This window comes from Macadamia integrifolia, chromosome 6 (genome assembly GCF_013358625.1).
Source record: "Macadamia integrifolia cultivar HAES 741 chromosome 6, SCU_Mint_v3, whole genome shotgun sequence".
In the NCBI taxonomy this organism is placed as follows: domain Eukaryota; kingdom Viridiplantae; phylum Streptophyta; class Magnoliopsida; order Proteales; family Proteaceae; genus Macadamia; species Macadamia integrifolia.
The window spans coordinates 37,703,091-37,725,816 of NC_056562.1; the positions used below are offsets into that span (position 1 = coordinate 37,703,091).

Genomic DNA, 22,726 nt, shown 5'->3' on the forward strand with positions numbered 1-22,726 from the left:
GTTTTTTAAAAAAACCCTCTCTCTCTCTCTCTCTCTCTCTCTCTCTCTCTCAGTTCTTGCATTTAATGTTACAGGAACTGTAATTCCCCGTATTGCAAGAGAGAGAGAGGGAGATGGAAAGGCAAAGGATGATTACATTTCGTTACCAACCGGCTTTCTACACAATAATCAGAAGAGTGGGGAGGCTTCAAATGCAAGAGACAACAACCCAACAACCGCTTGGTTGGCATAGCAACATCAACTCTTCTTCTTCTTCTTCTTCTTGTTCCTTGCAAAGCCCTCCAGTTTCATTATCACTCGCTCTTCTTCTTCTTCTTCTTCTTCTTCTTCAATTCGACGGCAAATGGCGGGATCGAATCTTAAGATGTTGCCTCTAAGGTTCCTCTGTATCTGTACAACGCTGATTCTCTTCTTAAATATCGAGGTTCACTCTGTTGTCGCTGATGATGTTAGCGGGATCCTCTGTAATGAGGATTTAACAAGTTTTCTTCCTGCTCTTTACAGCGACTCCTCCCGCTTCACTTGTAGATCTTTGTGGAATGGCTATATCCTCAGAGTAAGTCTGAACTGATCTTACCTTCTTCCTCTGTTTTAGATGCTGTTTATGATTTCATCAGTTGCTCACTTACCGTGGATATGTAAATGAATGAACTATGAAATGTTGTCGTTCCGACGCCATTGTCTCGTTTTTCTTTGCCTCTAAATTGTTTATAGATGTTATTAGTGGAAGAAATGTATGCTTTTGAAATGTGGGAGTACAAATTTCAAATTCCTAACCAGTCAATTGCTGGACCATAGCCCACAAGTAAAATTGGCTAGATGATAGATAGTAGCCAATTCTTGTATCTGTGATATGCAAGTAGTCTTCATAATGGGTAAAGGCTTTATGGATTTCTGATACATCAGTATGGTCACTGCAGTTCTTTCAGAGTGAAGATCATGTCCTGACCGTTGTATTATCTACTGAATACATGATTGGTTGGGTTGGAATGGGTTTTTCAAAGAATGGACTCATGGTTAATTCCAGTGCCATGGTGGGTTGGGTTAATAACGAAGGCCGAGCAAGAATCAAACAGTACTACCTACGAGGATCTAAGCCATCACAAGTCAAACCAGATGAGGGCAACTTGAATGTTACTAGCAGTCCAATTGTTGCTGTTCATGGGGCCACCATTTACTTGGCATTTCAACTGAAATTTGCTGCACGACTTCACACTGAAAATATTTTATTAGCATTCGGAAGTAAAACTCCTCTCCATGCCCACTTATCGAAGCATGAAGCTAGGACAAGCATTATATTTGATTTCAGTACAGGTTTGTTCCTTACTCTGGTGCTCTCTCTCTCTCTCTCTCTCAATAGATGCTACCACCATATGCTATCTATGTGGTATTGTGTGGATGGACTTCTTGCTTACACAAATCCAAACAATGAAAATATGGAGGGTCCTAGTGGTATTATAGTTGTTATGAAAGGTCCTAGTGCTGAATGACCACTGCTCGTGCTGTTTTGGTAATGAAGAAACATATAATTGCTCATTTCTTATGAAAAGATGAAATAGTTTTTATTTTTTAGGTTGGTTGGGGTTGGGGGCCAAGATTTTTCACTGCAGAAGTGAAAAGGAACAATAAAACTTCTATGGATGTCTTTTCATTTTCCTATTATGACTTTCTTACACAAATTCAAACTTTGTACCATCAAGGTCAAAAACAATTACCTGGAGCATATTCTTCAGTGCTCATGTATGGGAGCTTGAAATGATTGAACCTTTAAACTCCAAAATTTAAGATTTAGAATGGTCGACTTTGGTTGAAAATCTTCTTAACTGACTACCTCTGAAAAACCTGAGTAAAACAGGACTTGCAAATGGAAGATTGGAGCAGTGGTATTTGTTTGTGTCTTGAACAAAGCATTAGAATGTTTTGCAGACATCTTATTTTTAACTGAGTGAAATATCAACTTTTTTCAGATAATTTTCTCATCAGTTGTTTCAGGGTTCTTGTTTACTTATTACCAATCTCTACTTCATAACAAGTATTGATATATTAACAGATTTACGTTAGCAGTTATCAATACAACAACAACAACAACAACAACAATCACTTTTCTTTTACTTTTCTTTTGCTGTCTTTGATCTGATCCATGTAGCCGACCCCAACTTTAGCAATTATCAATAATCGGGAAATTTAGAATCTTAATTACTCTCTTTTTAATTGCTGACATTTCTTTAAAAAGAAAAGTTATTTGTTTCTATGTTCTCATCTCTGCTGGTATTTCCTGTTTCTTCCAATGGGATTTTATACTGTTGATTTTTTTTTTGTTAGGCTGCAATTCAAATTGCTGCTCTATCTTTGACAATTTGCCATTCACAAATAAAAGAAAAATTCAGTACTCTTCCTATAATGGTAGATGGAGAAGCCAGCTAGTACTATACTTTTCAAACTATCTTTCATGTTAATTTCTATGCACTGTCAAAGCTTGTCTTTGCTTTATTTTTTGTATCCAATTTATTTATTAAAATTAGATGTTTGACAAGACAGACATTAATGTTCTGCCTCAGGTACTGCATCTGCTGCTAACAACTTTGATGGTTTGAAGAGGAACCATGGAATACTGGGTTTGATTGGATGGGGTATGCTCCTTCCAACTGGGGCAATTATTGCAAGATACTATAAGCACCGGGATCCTCTATGGTATTATCTCCATATCTCCATTCAGTTTGTAGGGTTTATCTTTGGGCTTGCTGCTGTGGTTGCCGGGAAGGTACTCTATGGTAAACTGCATGCCAATGTAAAGGCACACAGAGGCATCGGAATATTTGTCCTCGTACTTAGTATTCTTCAGGTTCATCTAATTATTCCTTTTTTCCCTTTTGCTGATGTTAACTTTTCTTTATAAAGTATCATTTATTCTAGTGTGGGAATTATTTTGAAAAGTTTTGCATAAAGATGTATGGGGAGCACCAGTAAATTGAGTATTAAGGGCTGGTGATGTAACGAAATTTGGTTGTTTTCTCAACCGGATGGCAGGTCTTAATCCATAAATGGGTGCTTCCATTGTAACAGTGCATCCCTGCCATTCATGCCTGTTCAAGCATTTAATGCTTTAATGCTCGTGTTCCTAGCATCTCCCATGATCCATATATGGGAGAAACTTTACATTGTTAGATGTGCGTTTGCATATGACCATATGCAGCATTTCTACAACAATTCAGGTAGAAAGCTTCATATGATCATGAAAACCAAACTTGGGTCAATCAGAAGAGAATTATGTAAATGCAAAAATGCTCCAGATATGAGAAAATTCATATATACATGGATGAATATTCGCATGTATGTGTGCATATTGTGCGTGTATGCATATATGCACCATCCATATCATCTGTTCTTTCTTCCACTTTTTTTTTGAAATCTGCTACATTCCAAACCTAACAATAATTCTTACTCTCGGACAGATATTGGCTTTTTTTATACGGCCTGACAAGGATTCCAAGTTTCGCAAGTTCTGGAATTGGTACCATCAGTGGTTTGGGAGATTTGCTTTGTTCTTTGGAGTTTTGAATATTGCCCTTGGAATTCAAAATGGAGGCGCAGGGAGTTTTTGGGTAGCAGGCTACTGGGTTCTTGTTGCAGTTCTTCTGATCACTGTTATTATTTTAGAAGTATTATTGCGGATAGGAATGTCTCGAAAGACAGTTGGTCCTCCAGCCTTCCAGATGAATCCATCAGAATAGGTAATTTTCATATTTCTGAAAAGTAAACATATGCTGTCTCATTCTCTCCTTTCTCTCTGTACATGAATGGTCTGTTCTATTTTTATCAGTGGTTGATTCATTGAGTTTCTAGTGCTTCTTCACATAGAGGGATAAATATTATGTTGCCATAGTTGCACCTCTTTTTGGTCGATCAAATTATAGTAGTTGATTGCTTGGATATTCTTTCTAAAGCATAGTTGTCTAGACATCGCTCATATAGGCATCCAGGTGCCTTGGTCGCCTAGGCAAGCATCTTGTTGGTGTCGCCTTGCATCCAGGCCACCTCCAAGGCCTTGGGTCACATAGACGCTATGACAACTATGATCTAAAGACAACAAAATATCTCTTTCATTTTTTAGTGATCGTAAGGAAAACTAATGTTCACACCCATCTTGTCTCTATAGAAGATCATTCCTTGTTGGCTGGATCAGTTTCACTTTTATGATACATGGCTGAGGATGCACTCTTTGAAGGAGAGTATGTGGATATGGCCTAGATGATGATCCTTTGGACATGGAATAGAGAGAGTTACATATATATCTTGGCCACTCGCTTCGCACCTTGGCTGGAAACTCATTGTTCATATTAATATACCTATGTGTTGTATCGTGCAAATGGGTGATTCTTGATTGCATTGTGCACTGAAGTTTTTCTTGAGGGTCTGACTGGTGCAATGGTCAGACTCCAATTGATATATCTGTATTCAATTTTGTTTGTATTGAAAAAATGTTTGATCTGTTGATTTATTAGTGAGGTGAAATGATGCATGGAAAGAATTATGTGGTCAAGTAATGGAGTATCAGATTCTTATGATATATGCTAAAATTATAAACATGGATCATGGTTAGAGACCTCTTCCAGAAAAAAGTTTCCACTTAGGCACCATTTGATAACATTTATTCATTTCTGTTTCACAAAACAGTAGAAACAGAAATTGCCATTTCTGAAAACACTGCCGTTTCTTGAAACAGAAACGGAAAAGAAGGCGTTTGATAATACTTGTTTTTAGAAACGTTTCCGGCAGACTTTGGTGTTTGATAAATGTTGTTTATGGCATGAGTTGATGTTCCACATTTGTTAAGTTTTAGAGAAACTCATAACCCTTATTCCGACCAAGGATACAAGCGACTGAACGACCTTCCAATTGTCGATATTTTAACTTACATCATATTGTGTTTGTTACTAAAACATATTAATAATACAATACCATCTGGGTACACCAAATGTCTTACATTATTTTCAGCAGTTGGTCATGACTGTCTAACTATCATCTTTGTTTATGTCCATCTTATTAATTGCATCCAGGATATCTGTATATATCATTCTCTTTTCCTCAGACACATCAATCTTGTTTTTTAATTCTCTAAACTTATCCTCTTCACCTTTGATTGCTCTTTCCAAGTACCCCTTCACAAAATCAGAGGAGGGTGCTGATGAAGAAGATTGACCTTCAACCATTGAACTGCTTGTACCCATAGTTGTCATGGCGTCGTCTAGGCATTGCCAAGGCGATGATTTGGCATCCTGACGGAAAAAGAAGTTCATGACAATGCTACGATTTACGTGACTCATAAATGGCGGTCGCCATTGGCCAATAAGCGTCGCCATTGGCCGATAAGCGTCGCCATGGCACTCCCATGGACTCTAAGTCACACCTGATTCACTAGGCGGTCAATTTTTTGTAAAATGCAAGGTGATTTTGATAGGGCTATGTTGATTTTTGATGATTTGATGTTGCTTAATGTTGGTTTTATATGTTATAGGGTATGTATTGTAGGCTTGTAAGATGCTAAATAACTTTAAAAAATAGGAAAAATAAAAAAATAGCATATTAAATAACTTCAAAAAATAGGAAAAATAAAAAATGACACAGGGGCAATTTGACCGCTATGGCAACGCCATAACGAGCGATTCATCACCAAATCGATTAGCCACCCCTTCACCACCTTGGATCGATTTAACGCCGTAACAACTATGCTTGTGCCACAATCGGATGAACATGCACCTGATGGTATGGGTGCAAAACAAATTAGGGTATTAGAACCTAATAATGGCCATAGAGAAAGCCTTCTAGGGTGATGCAAAATTTTTGCATTCTCAACTCAGTGTGGTCTATCACAGCAACATTGGATGGTTGCAAGAACGTCATTACACCAATTTTGTAGATCCATGCTAAGCATTGACTAGCACTCTCACAAAACCAAAGGGAAAAAAAAAAAAATGAAAAGGAAATAAAAAGAGATTTCACTTGGTACACAAGGTTCCAGAAGTAGATTTCAACTACATTGAAAATTTTGCATATGAAAACCTTCTATTCTCTCCAGGAGTTGGCCGACATGGTTGCCTATTTAAAAGAGACCCATTCAATATTCCACAATATGAAACTTGACATGCAATAAAGCTTGAAAACAAAAACTACAACTTAGGTGGGTTTCAAAAGTAGCAAGGAAACAAGTGTAAATTACTGCGAAGTCAAAAATAATTTTTTTAGCAAAAGTAAGTAGGGCTGCTACAGGACATAAGGCTAGATGAAAGGTGGAATGAAATGTGGAATGCAACCCAGCTGATGTAAGTCAAAGAAAAAATAAAAACAGAACCATTAAGAACCAGTCCCATGATGCGCTGTAAATAATCAACTAACCCCAAAGAGAGAGAGAGAGGTCCATATATTGCTAATAAAAGTACAGAAACAAATTATCAGAAACTCTATCCAATTGATCCTCTGGATATGAAAATTGCTTATTTGCATAATTGTGGCCATCAGATCCAAAGGTCCATAGCTCAATTGATTCAGAATTCTAACAAATGGGCCTCTTCTGGTATTGTATTATGTTATTCTGTAGTTTGACACTCAGATCTACAATACATTCAGAACTCAGAATTTTAAAGAATGAAACATAAAATAGGTTCAGTGCCAATTTTTATTTGCTTTCCCATTTAAACTTCCAAGATTTGGATTGTCAGAGATGAAACAGAAATCCACTTAAACTATAGAAACCCATAACAGATTGACTAAACAATCACACTCCTCATCATCAGCTTAAAAATATAAAAAAGAAACCCAATAAATAAATAAAAATATAAAAAACCCAATCTCAAATGAGGAAAATAGAAGCCAACAAGGTAGAAACGGATTAAAAAAGAAGTAGTGAATAACAGATCATTTCAAGTAACAAGGCAAAACCCACCAAAAACACACACAGACGCAAGCAGACCTGGACTCTAGCAATTCAAGTCCCAACTCCCAGCTCCCACAGGTCTCAAGGCCAATGTTTTTTCCTCCTCTGGTCTTCCCTCACTCCAGTCACTCTGCTACCCATCATCAAACTCAGAAAAAACAAAAACAAAGAAGGGATGTTTAAGACTTTGCCATATTCCAAACTATGAACACAAACTGCACAAAGACCAAGCTGAGAATGTTCCCAACCTTCTTAGAATCAACAGTGCCTTTCACCCCACCAATATCTGATGCAGATTAATTACCAAAATAAGCTTGTTTTATTAGGAATAAGCCTAGGGTTGGGTTCCATACATGTTAGGCTTTTGATCCCATGTGTTTTGAGTGTAAAGTGTAATAGACCACTTTTATGGGTCTAAAAAGGGGGCTCTAAGATTGAGTACGGGATTACTAGTTAGTTTCCATTTTCATTAGTTTCCTTTCTAGTTGGGCTTGATTTGAGTTATATTTGTTTCCTTATGAGTCAAGTTATTAATTGAGTCAAGTCCTTAGTAGTTAGTTTCCTTTTTCAACTAGTTTCTAATTTCAGTTAGTTTCTAATTTCAGTTTTTAGTAGCTATTGTATTAGGAGAATATTTGGTTTCCTTTTTGAGGAACCTTCTATTTTGTAATTCCCTCCCCCATTAACATTATAAATAAAGAAGAGGAGGCTCCTAAAGGCCTAGATGATTTTGATAAAAAATTTAATGGTTGTTGCTATTGTCTTCTACATGGAGATTTGTCTTGTGTTTGATCAAGGCTGATGGAATTGGTGTTTGATCCAATTGACTTTCAGCGGTGTGAAGCACAAGAGGTCCTCTTCCTTAACTCATCTTCTTCTTCTCTCAACTACACAAAGTGTTATTGATTTGCTCAAGTTCTTACAGGTATTAAATTCAGTTTTCCTTCTCAGTTCTGACCAGAAAATTGCATACCTTGTTAGCAATTTTCAGAACCTGCGTAGACCTAATTCATCATTCCATTAGTCCCCTTATTATCTGCTTCTATTCTGATTTCTGACACCCTATAATCTGAGATTGATATTCTTAATCTCAGATCTGATCTCATCCTTGTTATTAATCTGTTTTGAACTATTCTGATATTTGATCTAATGTTCTCCAAGAGTATCCTGCAACATTGGGACTAGAATATCTGAAGAAGAAAATAAAGCGCAGCCCCTCAATTAATTCTCAAAACCAAGGCCATTTTGAAAATAATGGAGCCTTCAACTACATTAGCTATATAATGCCATTTTGAAATGCCAACAACCAACCAAGTAAATAAAATCAAAACCAAGGCCCCCAAAAAAAATTTGTATCATGAATAGATATGAACTAACAGTTTCAAATTAATCCATAAGAACAATTCCCATTATCTTCTGAAAATCATTACTTGTGCAATTTGAAAAAGGAAGCAGAGAAGTATACAGTGTCTAATTCATGATTTGGGAAGTCTAGAATGGAAACAGAAGAAAAGAAAAGAAGACCATATATGTTCGATCAATTCCTCATTCTTCAAAATTTCTCATAATTTTGAATTCAAAGGTTGAACTAGAAATCAAAACACTGTCCAAATCCAAAACCTAAACAGTCAAATCCAAGCATTCTTTGTCTCACCCAACACCAATCGAAGCCAAACAGAGCCAAATTCATACCTAGGTAAGTCCTCTGCAGTTCTCCCTTTCAGCCGATCCAAAAATTGTGATTGCTAGCTTGCAGCGGAACCGAAGAGTCCCAAATCCCTAATTTTTTTTTTGGACTCTGCATCAACACACATAAATAAGTAAATATGTTACTAGCTTGCAGCGGAACGACGAAGCTCAAAAATGTGTTAGTGTTTCAGTAGATTGGGGAAAGTGAAATACTACCTTGAAAAGGAGAGATACGCTTGCGGAAAGGTAAACCGAAGCTTGAATTGATCTACCTCTACTGAATGAAAGACTACGAAGGATGATCTCACCTAAGAAGTCGGATGCTTTTCCCACCTTTTTGTAGACTCTTCAAGGTTGAAGAAAGAAACCCCCGTAGGGTTCACGGAAGCTGGATGAATGTGAGGCAAGGGCAAAGGACGAAGGACGAATCTCTGGTAATGGACAGCTCCGTAGTGTTCACGGGAGCTGCGTAAGTGATCATGAGGGTTGTGTGCAGTCGATTCTTGGAGGTAGCAGTCGAATCTTGGAGGTAGCAGTCGGGTTGAGCAGAGGAGGACTCTCTCCTTTCGTGGTGTTTCAACAGGGACGAAGGAAAAAGAGAGTGTGAACAGGGCGTCTTTTTTTTATCGGGCAGGGGTCTTTGTACGTTGGAAATTTTGTTTCGTGGAACGACGGAACAGGTGAAACATGTTTCGTTGGTCATGTTTGTCGTGTTCTTGTACCATAAATTGATATAAATTTCAATTTATGCTTCTGATAATAGAAAAAATTGAACATATTTATCAAATGGTATTTATTCTGTTTCTCTTTTTCTGAAAACATAAAAATATAGAAACACGTTTTTAGAAACATTATCAAACGATGCCTTAGCTCACTAGGCATATCTGAACACAACAAATAGGATCATGGGCATGAAGAACCCCAGAATATAGGAAGAATGAAAGATAATATCATCTTTATCTGACATATCTTTGGTAATTGATATCACAAAATCTGTGAGGATAGCATTTTCATTCTAAAAGAAAATTATCTAAATAATATTTTGAATGGCCAACTAGCCTAGGTGTCTAGTGTTCTAACTCAACTGAATTGCTTATTTTCCAACCTATTATAGATCCAATGTACCAATGACTTAGGCACTGTGGATCACCAATATGTATATGTACACTTCACCTACAATTAGGCGATGGCATGTGTGTTTTTGTTCCATTAGGAGTGAATGAAGGAACATTTTTATGAAAACAATATAACACGTGTCATCACCTAATCGTATGTGAAGTGTACACATACAGATAGATGATCTGGGTTTCCTCTTTAATATATGATTTTTATTGATGCTGATTGTGATGGAACTGATTCAAACTCTGCATTCGTTGGTTACATAGGATGCTTCAAAATTTCACTTAAAATTGCCATATTTTGTTTTGAATCGTGATGTGGCGTAAAAAGATAGATAATGACGATCTGTATTGGTTTCAACTGATATCGATATTAATACTAATGTGAATAGACTGATAGAGGTGGACAATTTTTTTTCACCATCAGTACAGATCGATAGACTGCTACTGTATCGGTTAAGAGGTCAAGTATTGATATCGAGTACCAACGTTACGTATTGACCGCTACAAATCATATGATAACAATACCTTGAACGGTGGTCCACAGACATCAGCTTCCATTAGTATTAGAGTGCCAAGCTAGCTTGAGTCCCATGGTGTAAAAATTCGAAATTGTGACTTCTGAAACCACAATGGGACACTTGTCAAAGTGTGAAAGAATAAACAGCTGGATCAGTTCATAGGTTGTTTCCCTTTCATCCCCAAAAGTCGATGTGTATCCCTCTGATGTAATTCCCCATCTACATTGTAATAGGAGAGGGATAGGCAAACTGCCTTGGGCAGTAAGCTAGCGGGTGACATTAATGAGCGCATGAGACGGGACATCATACAAGAGGTGTAGGGGTCATATCAAGGGGGTAAGGGAGAGACAGATAAGACTGGCACTAACTTGTGATACGTGTGCCTAATCTTTTCCCATAAATAATATATGAGGGAGAGAATATTATCTAGTTGTGTGACCTATGCTAATTTAGGAGCCAATAGAAGCATACGTTAAGCCATCCAACAGAGTGAAGTGAGGTGGTCATTTCGCCACCATGTGTGTTTAGGTACATAAGTGTGCTCATTCTTTTCTTCCTAATATATTTATTTACTTGTTGTCTAATCCACCAACGGATGTATTATAATATATTGGTTCAATAGAGATTCGAAACCCATTTTTTCGTTAAAAATATGATATCCAAACCATGCTGGCTATATTCATTGATCTGTATCAATAAAGAATTGGTATTAGTAACGATCGATAATAATACGAATCGCCTGAGGAGTTGCCCGAAACTTTTTAAGAGAGCTTATGTTGACATTATGTGTACTTCTAAAAAGAAAAAAGATGTAGATGATGAAAGTAGGTAAAGCCTAGCTTCAAAGTAAAAAATCATCCTTTTTTTCTCATCCAGTGATCAATCCAAAGGCTAAGAATTCTAAAATGTATTCATCCATGAATATCACACCATCACATAAAATAATGAAAGTTTCAATATCGAAAGAAAAGCAAGGAGCAACTTTCACCAGGATATTCTAGAGAAAAAAAAAAACTTTCATCAAGGTGATCAAATTTCATCGAGTTTCATCTCTCCCTCAAAAATTAATCATCAAAGCTGATTGGCACAAAAGAAAGTTACAATTCAAGGGCTATAATCATCAAATTAGTTAAAAATATCATGCAAACACATGGGATACAATTGTTGGCTACGGACGAGGTGTCCATCAACCATATCAAGGACAAGGTCTTGATGGATACTCATAATGAAATATTATAAAAAAGAAGATAAAATAAAGGGAAAATTACATGATTACCCACTTCTGGGTTTCTCTTAACAAAATTACCCATCAAAAGTTTCAGTTAATAAAAATACCCAAAATTAGGTTTCCATTTACAAAATTACCCACTTAAAGTTTAAGTTAATAAAAATACCTAAAATTGAGTTTGGGTTTACAAAACTATCCATTCAAAGTTTTAGTCATAAAAAAATACATGATTATATGTGGAAGATGAAGAATCACTATTTTGGGTAGTTTTGTAAATCTAAACATAATTTTAGGTATTTTTATTAACTAAAACTTTGAATGGGTAATTTTGTAAACTCAAACCTAATTTTGGGTATTTTTGTTAATCAAAATTTTTTGTGAATAATTTTGTAAAGAAAAATTCAAAAATAGATAATAATGTAATTTTTCCTAGAATAAATCTATTGCTCATATAATCACTTGATTGTATAAATGGGCATTCAATATCTATCTCATTTTTTATCATTATATAAGAGAAGAAAGATATATTTAAAAACAAAATAAAACAATCATTGAATTCTCACCTGTACCACCAAATGATCGCCCAGCAATCTCGATACTTGAAACTGTGAATTCCACCGCCACTCCCTTTGGGCCCATATCTTTTGTCTCAAGTGCGCTGTCCCACTCAATGAGGGTAGTACCAACCATGAAGTGGGATCCTGCCAAAGTTCCAGAGGAGCAATGGCAAGTGATGGACAGATTGAAGAGGCTGATTTCATAAACTTGTAAATGCCAAGTTGCAGAGGAGAGGCCTTCTCCTAGATGAACGATGACAAGTAACAAGTGGGTTATTATATGGGCCATCATCATCTTCTACTTCTTGTCTCATTCTGTGGTGTTGTCTTTTCATAGAAAGGGTATCTCATCATTTAAAACTTTTGCTAAAAATCGATGTTCCAAAACCCTAACTTTTAAACTGATTCAACCGTTGAATAACATTGAATTAGGTCAATTGAAAATAAAATAAAATAAATAAATAAACAGAAGAACACGACCGTTCCACCTATCACACATGCTAAGGAAGGAGAGCAACCCCTAAGAAGAAAGCGAAACATACTCCACATTATACGCAGCGTCCAGAAATTAATATTATGGAGGAGTTCAATTGTCCAATCGTGGGAGCGAATATAGTATGGGGCATTTTTAAATATCTACCCTTTCGTAGATTATTCCCAAAATTTGGATGGCACGACGTGTTTCTATAGACAACGACAACCTTGGTATAATCTCAAGGGTATGTTGGAAAAAAAAATAAACATTTTTTACCTGTGTGTACAAGTTAATGGAGATATATAATGATAATCAAATATATGTAAAATAATAATATATTAGAAAATTAAATCCAACTGTAAAAGTACACTTTAATTTTATCATAGAAAATTCTTCCTAAGCGATGGAGAAAAACCACATGACCTTGTCCAAGTAAAACTTTCATTAGAATAATAATTGAGTTATTAGATCTTTTATTTGGACAATACTAGAGGCAAATCAAACTTTGAGAACAAAATTTTGGATTAACAAAACAACTCCCCAAATAAATGTGGATGCATAATGGCACAATACTCTCACCTCAAAACTTCTTGTGATAAATATGGCAAAATCTTGATATCTTCATTTCTTCTTTTGACAAAGAAAACATCGTCACACCACAATCCATATAGGGAGATCTCCCAAAAACAGTTCACGTAATTGGAAAATATATAACCAAAAGTAAAGTTTGGTGACTTAGACCCAAGTCAAGTTGGTTTAGGAAACTTGCTCAACTTCAAGACGTGGGTCCCCTTATTTTTAAATAATTCAAGGTGAAGATCGACTTATAAGGGTTTAGACACCCTCTTTTTAATGGTTAAGCATCCAAGAGTGAGATTTACCTGAGTTTCAACCTATGATACTAGAATTATTGGAATTATTGAGATTTTACGTTAGAACGATGATCCCACATTGAATGTGAATAAGCCGATGTGATGTCTTATAGGGAGTAAGAAACCTCTAAAACACTACCAGTACCTTCTTCACTAAATCATATCATTGCAAATGCTTAGGCATAGTAGTTAGTTCGGCTATCATTTAATAATTTGAGAATTTGTGGTCCTTAGATCTAGTATTCGAATTGACACTGATTGGTTTCTTATGCTACATAGCTACAGTGTTAATAACGGAACCCTTTTTCCCATTAGGTTTCATGTTCATGATCATGCACTGTGTCATTTAAGAACTCATGGATCATACATTTAATGATTCCTTAAATTTGATTATTCCCAATGTGTGGTCCAGGATGTGGAATTGGAAAGGAATCAAGATCTTCCAAAGAGGATGAAGCTACCACTTGCAGACCTCATAAAATAGAAAATTGAAGAGAGTGATGTGAATACCACCTTAGAATGCTTTGACCCAACTACAAAAAGGAAGACTTAGTTGGTGCTAGGGCCTAATTTTTTTTTAAAACAATAATGAAGTGATTTTTTTTTTTTATTTTGAGGTTCTTTTTTCGACATTGATCCATTATTAAATATGTATATGAGAGCATATATGAAGGCAACAAGGATTTTTTTTTTTTTTTTTTTCTAACGACGGGTATGTGAGTGGCCCAAGGTGTACCTAATAGGAGTCGAACTTAGGACGTCCAAGTTTACGGCTTGTTCCAAGTTCGTTGCTCACCAATTGCGCTATTTCCTTGGATTAAGGCAACAAAGACCTAAATAAACTGTTGTGAGACTAAAACTCTATGTAACCCCTAGCTTTTCAATGCTCTTTAAATTTACAAATATGAAATCCCTGATATAAAAAACTCAAAACAAACTTAAATCAATATTTAAAATAAAAAAATCATAATCTTGAACTTGAATTAGAAAACAAACATCTAACTTGTATTCGGTATGCATTTTCAAAGTAGATTTTGGGTTTCAGAACGCATTATGAAGTTAAAAAAAATACAGAAAATTGGATTTTAGTTGCGTTCTAGACCTAAAATTTTTTCCGAGAATTCATACCCAACAAACCTAACTCCTACAACTATTAAAATTAACCAGATCTTAGATCTTACCATAGCCCACATTCCAAAATAAAATTATATAACTTCAACACCTTTGGGTAGCCCTAAAATTTTTTCTGGATCAATATGAAAGAGAATAAGAACCCATCTTTAAAAGACAAATCAAATATTTGAAGATTGTTTGTATTTTTTTTTTTTTCAAAAAAATTAATAGAAAAGAAATTAAAATTTTTTTTTTATGAAAAGGTCTTTCTTAAAGCCAAATTTTGAAGTAGCTTCAACTTCAAGAAATCCTGGAACACAGAATGGCTCAAACCTTCAAACTTATTAAGCAAAAAAATCCAAAAGTGCTTTAAAGTTTGGATCCATTTTAAGAGAAGAATATGGTAGAAGAAAGGTGGAGAGGGTCCAAGATCTGCAAAGCTGCTCCAATAATGCTGCGTCTGTCTGGAAAGGAAGAAAGAAGCCAAAGTGCACTAAGAGACAAGCCATTTCGGCTGATGTGGACATCTACTGATCTCGTCTCTCAACTAAAGCTTACTCTCAATTCCAAGTCCTTCTCTTTTTCCATCATTGGGAATGGAAAATCTTTCCTGCTTTCTATTTTCTTTTTCTACTTCTTTCGGTAAAATTTTCAAGTTCTTCTCTTTTTTCCATCATTGGTGATGGAAAAACCTCCCCGCTTTCAAGTTTTCCTTTCCCTTTTCTTTCGCTAAAAAAATGAGAGAAGGGCTATTCATTAACCCCAAGGGTAACCGAGTTGATAAAAGATCTTCACTTCAAAAAGCATATGATTCTGAATTCAACTATTTTTACCTTTTTAGGACTCTTATATGGGGGTGTCTCATTCAATCCGAGCCTATACAATTGTGGGAATTTTATACACGTTAACCAAAAAAAAAAAAAAAAGATATACATTTTTTAGCGATTATTGTCTACAATGAGTGCGGTGGTGTAATGAGCATCAGATGGCTAAGAGCATCTGGGCATGCATCCCGAGGTCCTCTTGACCGTCTGATTGCTCACTACACCACTTCACTAACTACAGAGGATGTTTTTGCTATATTTTATAGTGTTTTCTCATCCACGGTTACCAATTCATATGGTTACCAATTTATATTATCATTAGTCAAAACAATTGTGTAATCATGACTTGACAAGGAATAACTCAAGCAAACAATCACAATAGACAATTTTAGTGTGATTCCATCTGAGAAAACATTTTCACCAAGTGCGAAGAACTTTCTACACCACTTTTCACTTCACAATGTGACCTTTTTGCTTGTGTCTAGAATTTTCTTCCCTTACCAAAAAAAAAAAAAGAATTTTCTTCACATAAACAATATATAAGAAATCCTAGAAAAACCTAATTCTCACATAATTATAATTTTCCCTTTATGCATATAATAGACCCAAATCTGATCCAAACATGTATACATATAATCCCAATAATAATTATGTGAATTATTACAGGATACAAAACATAAAAACCCAACAAGCATCCACCGTGACCATTAATGTTACTGATTACTACAGATTGGACCATGGTCTCAAGTATTGGTATCGTATCGATATCAGCTGAGACCAATCCCAATCCTTAATCGATCTGGAGCGGTCACCTGTATCGTTTCAGGAATAAAAAAGTAAAAAAATTATACTTTTTCTGAAAACCAAAGGGCAAAATTGACCGATACAGATCCAAATCAGATTGGTATTGACAGAGACCGATACTGATACCAATACGGAGAACTAAATCCTTGGATTGAACGATTTGTATTGATATTGACTGTGACTAATTTCAATACCTAATTGACACGGCATGATACCAACATGAAATTTCGATATTTTGATATGTATCAGTCTGGTTCGATTAATGCGTATCAAAATCGGTATCAATACCGTCGGCAAGTTATCAATGCCAATGCCATGAACTGCATCCATGTTCCCTTCTTTCAAAATTTAACAGTCAACAAAGGTGGAGAAAGTGAATGAAAGAAGGGAATGAGATTGGAAAAGGTCGTGTGACCAGATTCATTTCATCTCATCTCCTTATTTGCTCATTCCTACTTTCCGATTTCCCATCCAGCTATAGCAAAGTCAGGAATTGGATTTTAGTGTGTGATTCATACTTGAGAAACTAGAAAAGGCAGTTGCTGTGGTAGTGAACTTCTGATCAAATAATTCATTAGTGCGTTTCAAGACTGAAAAGGGTGAAGGTGGTGATCATAGCTCTCAGGCCCCAAGTCCTGATGCAACAAGCGGTGGTGGGGCATGATGACTTGAACCTATAGCCAATCAATCTAAATGGTGATGTGGGTAAAGGCTTCTTTCATTAGGCTATCAATCTCTTTGACACTGACAGTTACTAATTAATCAGCCTAATTTTATAATTTAACTTGTTAGTTTCGATTGAATGGCCGTGGACCATAAATTAGAAGTAAACAACGCTCTTAAACTCCCAACTCTAAAAAAAAAATAAATAAATATACGAGTAAATGATGCTTATAGTACGAATCTATCTCAATATATAAATTGATACTCATGGTGAAGAGGGAATCTACTTATTTAAGTTGACATCTAACCCTTTGGATTAACATGAATAAAGATATTTTTGATCCTGTAAAATAAGGGTTAGCGGGAGTTTAATAATGACATAAGAGTTCAATCACATGATTACATGGAGAAGAGATTTATCTATTCCACGAGTGAAGAAAAATTTAATCTTAAATATAATATGCATACATGTATGAATTTTTTATATATTCACAACGAATGATCTTGAAAAGTATGATTCAGAGTCCCAACTCATATATTTCCCATATATCAAATTTTAGTCTAATCGGATTATTGTCAAAATGAAACAAAGGAAGTCTTCAAAACACAATCTTTGAAATATATTAGATGAATGAAAATACAAAAGGAAGGCTGTGATATGACAATTGCCCTATAATTTTTTGTGTGATGGATATGCACCATCATCTTCGCATCTAATGGTATGGGTTCACGTTTTTTTTCTCTTCATTTATGTGCCAACTTGTCATTCATATTTCTAGCCTTGTCTGTCTAGAAAAACTTGTTTTGGTTGATATTTTTTAAATTTTAAGGACAAACTTAAACATGTAGAAATAAAAATTTAGATCCTTTAAGAGTAATTTTATCATTTTTCAATAAATGAATCAAGCAGGGGCTCAATATGTTTTCACCCAAAGGTACAATAACATGTGCTTCACTAATTGTCGTCATATGACAACTTAGATGGAGTATGGCTCAAGGGGACTTTACTCATGCATACTAGAGGAGGGGGGATGATAGGAAATGGGGGATGCATGTGACAATAGTCGATCCTTAGACCTTCCACACTCCTGCCGCTGTTCTACAAGCTAGTAGAGGTTATAACTAGTGCGTTATGCATTGATTCCACTCAAGGTCATGTACTAACTTATCAAATTTCAATTCTGATTATGACAACTGATGTAACAACATATGTTGAAAATAATTAAGGACTTACAGAGAACTTTAGAGGGATGCAAGGACATATATGAGAGGATATTACCTATATATAAAAAGATATGATAAATCTTGGCTTGAAATTTAACCTCCAAACAATCCATATAATTTTTCCTTGAAATCCAAGAGTAAGAATTTTCAAATTACTCTTTTAAATTGGAAAAAAATTTTGAAAAATGAAATTGATGCTAATGTATTTCCGGATAAAAGTATACTGAAATAATTTCATGATAATAACTAAGATGGTTTTCGAATTTAAATACTAAATATGATCAGTGATTAATTTATATGTCTTTGGATATTTAATAATCAAAATTATTATATCACCAATCTATATTGATATATATTTTATATCAACTATCAATATCGGTATCAATACTACTGGTCCACTAGTGGGTCTTATATATTTTATTGAAAGCTACTCTACACTTCTAGGTCTTCCATATATTTTATTGAAAGTTCCTCTTCAATGTGGGACCCACTAATTTTGCGCAGATTTGGTGGCATGTGCTGTTTTATCATGTGTCTTCATGTTCATGTTGAGCTTATGCTTCACTCAGCCGAAAGAAAACAAAATATAAACAAAGTTAGAGAGAGTTTTAGGTAACAACAAAAAAAAAGGACTTCGAAACTGAGAGCTGAGAGGGCTGTGGCGATAGAAAAGTTTCCAAAAGTCAAATCAAAGACAAGAGACCAGTGAAGCTGACACTTTCGATGGTGTACAGCTTGAGATTTGGGAGAGCCACACAATGCTGATGAAATGTATTTGACAAGACCATCTCGAACTCTAGAGAGAATTATTAGAGAGTGGAGAAAGAGACCAGTGTGAATGGTGCGAGAAGAGTGCGTGCCCATCATGTCTACGATGTGTTCGATGAGTGTCCTCAATGACCACAACACTGTTCTTGACGCATGCTTTACCTTATGTGGGCACTTATGATTGTCTTTGTTCCATTAGCCATTCCAAAACTCACATTCCAAAAGTTTCCAAACGACAGCATATAATTGGATTACCTTCCACACTTTCTTTCTTCTTTTCTTTTGATTTTAATCTTATTTATTTTTATATGGAATAGAATCTCTCACACTAAACCAATGAAAGCACGAGTGATGATGATGCCTCACAATTCGTATACAAAAAGACCCACATGTCAATGAGGAATTCGTACAAACCCGAAAGTATGTATAGCCTTTTCCCGTTTATTTTTTCACAGTTCCTTTTGATTCTTTACTTCAGGGCTTAGCCAAAATTCTCTAAGCTTTTTGGCTTTAACTTTACAACCTATACTCCATATTCTTTCTACTTTTGCCCAAAAAAATTCCCCTCTGAAAACTTGAAAGCTAATTTGACTTTGGAATAAATACACATACTTTTGCAAAGGATCTCTAAGTGGGTGTTACTATTAATGGTTTGGTCCTTTGATTCATTTAACTTACATTGTACTGTCTTAATATTGACTTTAAGTTTGTGTTCATTCCATGCTACATATTCTATGCTTTGAGTTGGAGAAAAGAGGGAAAAGAGAAGGGTATCATGATATCATCTCTAGTCAAGTTTTCTGAAGTGTGTTTTCATGTGTGAGTATCTTGGCACTTCCCATGTAACTTCCTTCATCATTTCTTGTTATTTAATGTCAAATTGCAGCATGGGCAAAGAGTAGGCCCAGCAAGCACTCTAAAGAGAATTTGAATAATTTGAATGAATTGAAAGACAAGAATCCATCTTTTGTTTCTATTCCAGCTAATTTTTTTCTTATCTTTCTTTGCCTTTCCTTATTTTAATGTTTGTTTTTTTATCAATACCCAATCACATGCTTATGTATATCATGATATAGACTCTGGTTTTGTGGTGATAGGCTTATACTGAGAAAGAGAGAGAAAGAGAGGGTTGTTGACCTAATCTCCTAATAATATTTTGTTAAGAGTGACCTTAAAGCTATATTTTATTTTATAGGTTGGTTGTTAGAACCTAAGACTTGATTAATTAATACATAAATGGAACCATAGAGGAGGAGCAATCATGGTTAATGATATTATCTTTAAAGAGTTATAGACTAAGGCCACTTTCAATAAAGCCCTCAAAAGAAAAATAAATAAATAAAAGAACACAGATGCATAAACTATGTAATGTGAGTATAACTATTTGTTTAATATGAATCCTCACTGTAGCTCCATAGGTGCTCCACACTAAAGATTCTATTAAGACTTAAATAAAGATAATATGAATGTGGTTCATTGGAAAGTGAATGTGCTAAAGCCACATTTAAACAGAGAAAGATGCCTTTCTAATATATGATGACCAAAATACCCTTGAAGAAGAAAAGTTATTTCCTTGGATCAAAAAAAAAGTGACTCATGAGTAAACATCACAAAGAATGCCATAAAAAAAAAAAAAGGTGCCCCTGTATTTAAAATTTGCCTGGAAAGGAGGACAGCTTGAGATACTAGGTTCTGTTTAGGTGTTGTGTGTGTACTAAAAAACATTTACCAAAAAAAAGTGTGTGCTAAAAAAACTATGTGAAGTACAATAGCTGGTACAGAGGGGGAGTAGGGGTTGACTGGTGATGGACCAACACAAGAAGAAGAGAGAGAGAGAGATCATAGAAGACAGCATCTATCCGCCAAATGTATACTGCCCACCAAAGCAAGTGCAGATCAGATGCTGTGGAGCCAACCCTTCATGATTATAAAGTTTTATTTTTAGGGCATCTTGTTAATACACTTACTAGAAGGAGAATGGTAGCTTCACCAGAACTTTTGAACAGCATCTAATGAAAGTCAATTAAGAATGGTAGCATCATTAGAACAGCATCTAATGAACTCAATTAACCAACACCATAAAGGATCAATTGATCATGCATGGTATAGTATAAAGGATCCGATCCTTGATTGAAACACACATTTACAAAGAAAATTTGATAAAAAAAACATAAGAAGGAGAATGAAAGGTAAACCAGTCTGACTTTGTAAATTTGTACAGCTCCTAATGTGTCTTTAAATAGTTTCATGAATCTGATTAGGGGTGGTGTCAAATTCGATTCCGAACCGGTTGGGCCAACCACAACCAACTGGAACAATCCGAACTGAATCAAACCAAATTTCATTGGTTCAGCTTCCATTTGGGTTGATAAAACCAGTAGAAATCAAAACTGGATGGACCAGGTGACCAACCGAAATCAGAAATTGAATTCCGTACCAAACCAATTCAGACCAATCAAAAGTGGACCAATAGACCGATTGACACCTCTAAATCGAACAAAAATCTTGGCTCATACTTGAACTTAAAGTTACAAGAGAAGGGAGGTAAAAATTTTTCTGAGCCCAAATTTCTTTTGAAGGTGTACACCATTTTTTTTAATGTTTCTTTTCTAATTCTTTAGAGCTCGGATGCTCAATCTTTATGTTGTTCTATGGTATTTGGAATCCCCAACACCAATAATAATAATAAGAGAAAATTGCATTGCCACCCCCTGAACTTCGGTCGTTATTCAACGCCACCCCCTGGACTTTTCGAAACGTCAATGCCACCCCCTAAAAATTCAAAAAATTTCAAATCGGTCCCTGCCGTTAGCCGACCGTGAGAAATGAATGAAAACCGGTTAGTTTTTTTTCTAATATACCCAAAATACCCCCACCTATTGTGAGAGGACAATATTGCCCTCTCCTTTATTTCTATCTCCTAAACACATACCCATCTCTCATCTCTCATCTCTCATCTCTCACTCACTCGGCCGGACAAGAAGAAGAAGAAGACGAAGACCCACCTGCAACTCGATTCTCCCCTCCTCTGGCGTGCGATTCTCCCCTCGCCGAAAATGAAAATTTCTTAGCTTTGCTCAACGCCGTCGACAATGGCGAATCTGGTTCGGAATCCAGTAACAGATCGTCCGTCACAGAAGATAAGGTCGATATCTGCGATTGGTAATCGGTGACAGACTCATTATCATCATCATCGCCTTCAGCGTTTTCCACCAATTGCACATACCAAGATACCCAATCTTGTGTAGCCGGAAACTGTAGGACGTCGTGGGTTATGGAGCTTCTCCAAGGGGGCACACCACCATTAGCCCTCAAGAATGTACTCTCCGATGACCTGAGCTTCACCTGATTCCCATTCCTTTGGGGTTCCCACTCCACCGAAGAGTACTCACATTTGGTGGAAGGAAGCGACTGGGTGACTCGCTTCCCTGCTACACCCAGAAGGAAGGGAGCATCGGAGGCGGTGAGGTAACGGCCGTGACTGCTCTTGAATCGCAACAAATGGTTCTTCCCTTCCACGAACTCCACCGTCCACCTCGTTTTCCTTGAGGAAAAGTTGCGGCTTTGTCGAACAGTTTCTCCGTCGTCTTCGGCGAAGAGGTACTTGTCTAGGTGGCTTTTGAGCCTAACAGACTTGCCTTTCTCGAAAAATTCCATCTTTCTATATATAAATGAATGTCGATTCCTGAATTCCCAACTGGGATTTCTTTGAAGATTGGAAATGAAGTGAATATGAACCGAAGATGAAGAGACGGGTTTCTATTTCTCTCACTTCCTAGAAGAAGGGGAGGTGGTGGTCACTAGCAGCTCCTACAAAGAATTGCACGCCGGAGGAGGGGAGAATCGAGTTGCAGGTGGGTCTTCGTCTTCTTCTTCTTCTTGTCCGGCCGAGTGAGTGAGAGGAGTGAGAGGAGAGAGGAGAGATGAGAGATGAGAGAT

At 36.1% G+C, this 22,726-nt stretch overlaps 2 protein-coding genes and 1 long non-coding RNA gene across 6 annotated transcripts; 1 reads left to right on the plus strand and 2 right to left on the minus strand.

Moving 5' to 3' along the window:
* The first annotated feature begins 59 nt into the window (after positions 1-59).
* On the plus strand, positions 60-9,425 carry LOC122082350 (cytochrome b561 and DOMON domain-containing protein At3g61750). 4 transcript variants are annotated; one of them, XM_042649849.1, is made up of 5 exons: positions 60-556; positions 921-1,314; positions 2,559-2,842; positions 3,453-3,731; positions 8,768-9,425. In XM_042649849.1, the coding sequence occupies exons 1-4, from the start codon at positions 344-346 to the stop codon at positions 3,729-3,731; spliced, it is 1,170 nt and encodes a 389-aa protein (XP_042505783.1). In that variant the 5' UTR covers positions 60-343; the 3' UTR covers positions 8,768-9,425. The 4 variants fall into 4 exon arrangements, with proteins under 4 accessions (XP_042505783.1, XP_042505782.1, XP_042505781.1 ...); XM_042649848.1 differs by lacking the exon at positions 8,768-9,425 and adding an exon at positions 5,155-5,395; XM_042649847.1 differs by lacking the exon at positions 8,768-9,425 and adding an exon at positions 4,160-4,501 and having other exon boundaries at positions 61-556.
* Positions 6,650-8,978, minus strand: LOC122082351. Its single transcript, XR_006141299.1, has 3 exons — positions 8,837-8,978; positions 8,624-8,729; positions 6,650-7,217 (listed from the first exon to the last, which is right to left on the minus strand). It is a non-coding gene; the product is annotated as an uncharacterized LOC122082351 (long non-coding RNA).
* An 11,328-nt stretch (positions 9,426-20,753) lies between the features above and the next one.
* LOC122082272 lies at positions 20,754-22,444 on the minus strand. Its single transcript, XM_042649735.1, has 2 exons — positions 21,909-22,444; positions 20,754-20,796 (listed from the first exon to the last, which is right to left on the minus strand). The coding sequence occupies exons 1-2, from the start codon at positions 22,442-22,444 to the stop codon at positions 20,754-20,756; spliced, it is 579 nt and encodes a 192-aa protein (XP_042505669.1).
* Between the last annotated feature and the right edge of the window lie 282 nt (positions 22,445-22,726).